At 40.6% G+C, this 1,932-nt stretch overlaps 1 protein-coding gene across 1 annotated transcript in view; it reads right to left on the bottom strand.

Annotated features, from left to right (window-relative positions):
• Positions 1–714: 714 nt before the first annotated feature.
• SARC_07064 (hypothetical protein) overlaps positions 715–1,932 on the bottom strand; it is a gene marked incomplete at both ends in the record, with an annotated part of 9,450 nt that continues 8,232 nt past the window's right edge. The window contains 3 exons of the mRNA XM_014299007.1: positions 715–774; positions 921–1,195; positions 1,444–1,615. Coding sequence (XP_014154482.1) covers positions 715–774; positions 921–1,195; positions 1,444–1,615 — 507 coding nt within the window. The remainder of the gene's footprint in view (positions 775–920; positions 1,196–1,443; positions 1,616–1,932) is intronic.

The raw sequence follows: 1,932 nt of genomic DNA, 5'->3' as shown, positions 1-1,932 counted from the left end.
TATATAATTACACACACACATATATATATATATATATATATGTAAATATAAATATATATATACATATATATTTATGTATATATATATACATAGATGCATATACCCGAGCGAATGATGTGGATGAAGCCCGTGTGGACGGTGTTCTTCTTATCATGGCTGTTGCCTGGTCAGTATGCTGTGGCTCAGTTCTTCGGACAATGCGTGCTTTGGTGCTGGCAGGCCGTAGCACCTCAACAGGTGGAGATGTATAAATTCTCAGTCGTCGCTGGTCTCATTGCCGGTTGTTGCGTGGCAAGTATAGCCACTGCCATCTTCAGCGTTTTCGATCTTCAAGGACTATCATGGGGTTGGGGTCCTTAAATGAAATGTTTTTTGTGACATTCGACCCTCAAATAAACAAATCATCCATTCGTATCTGAAGGCTTCCAGTTTCGACGCCTATGACTACCGCAAAGATTTTCTATGTACGAGACGCAATTCAGATATAAACCAGATGAGTAGTGATTTACAGGGGCCAGGCGCTGTGGCTTTTATTTGATGAACAACCAGTACGAATAGAAGGAATTCAAAGGTAAACAATGTACAAGAAATAATGGAACACTGGCTCTGCAAGACAGATTCTTATAAAGCTGGTCGCTCTTTATTTTTAAAACTGTAGGTGAACCTGGGAGGGCATTGCCTCAGCTAGTAGCGTGGATCCGTTAAATCCTCGGCCTATTGTTTCCTCCAGGCACTGAATTCTATTTCCTTAACGCTGAATTTACTCGCCGTTTCCTATTGAAAGTGCGTCGAAATGTTAAGTGGTGATTTTCTGTATACTCGTATATGTAAGGGGAACGGTCGCTCATGGTTCTTACGAAAACGGCAGCAGTGCAGCACAGCAGTATGAGCAAAAAATGAACTCCTCGATTTATCCATACCTGGAACACCAGTGGGAGTGTATTCTCGTCTGGTACATCTATTCTGCGGAAATTGCGCCTGAGTATGGTACTAGTACCCACGTCCGTATATACATTCTCTCCATTGACCTTATGGCCACCCACCCAGTCTTCGGATTTGGATATTTGCTCATCCCAATCATTGCTCGAAAAGACAACCAGCACTGCGTTTTCTGACATACGCTTGTGTATCGATTCGAGTAACTTTGTAGGATTTGAAAGTCGGCAGATATCAGACACGATGACCAAGTCGAAATCTGTAGGTAGACAAGATATATTAAAAGCAAATTAATATTTGATAATATACTCAAACATCTACTTGAAATCAGGCCAGCAAACAGCACGGCCAGCAACATGCACTAAACATGAAATACAGCAAATACCAAATTACACAAGTATTCGATTCTGACACAATTGTATAACATAAGGCGAAAACGACGACCGTTTCGTGAGCAACCAGCATTCCTCCCACGAGGTATAAGTGTCAATTATGAGCGGACCTTACCTGTTAAACGCTCGTACATGTTATTGGGGTTGGTTTGTAAAAGCGTAACCTTCTTTGCCAAGTCATTAGTGATTGCACACGTGCTTGCCCGAAGCTCATTGAAGTTTTGTATGTCTCCCTCTTTCGTGGTAACGTAACGGAATACACCCCCTTCTTGTAATCTGTGGCCAACCTGTATGGGCAAAGACATTACAGTGTTGTTAAGTGCGTTTGTTTTTGAAGTATGCATCTGATGTCAAACATTTGGTGAATGAAACGTTTGATACACAATATACACTTTTTATGCTTCTGTGCACGCAACTATGATTTTGTAATGTGGGATGCCACAAACGTTAAAACACGAGCACGATCAAGAACATAAATAAACAATGTACAAGTACGTAGGGAAAGGAGGATATATCAAAGACTATACAATAAGTGTGAATAATCGAAATTGAAAAGCATGCGCAGATTGCGTGATACGTCTGTAATATATAATGATATAAATAA

This window comes from Sphaeroforma arctica (genome assembly GCF_001186125.1).
Source record: "Sphaeroforma arctica JP610 unplaced genomic scaffold supercont1.537, whole genome shotgun sequence".
Classification (NCBI taxonomy): Eukaryota; class Ichthyosporea; order Ichthyophonida; genus Sphaeroforma; species Sphaeroforma arctica.
This window is presented reverse-complemented; position numbering and strand designations above follow the sequence as displayed.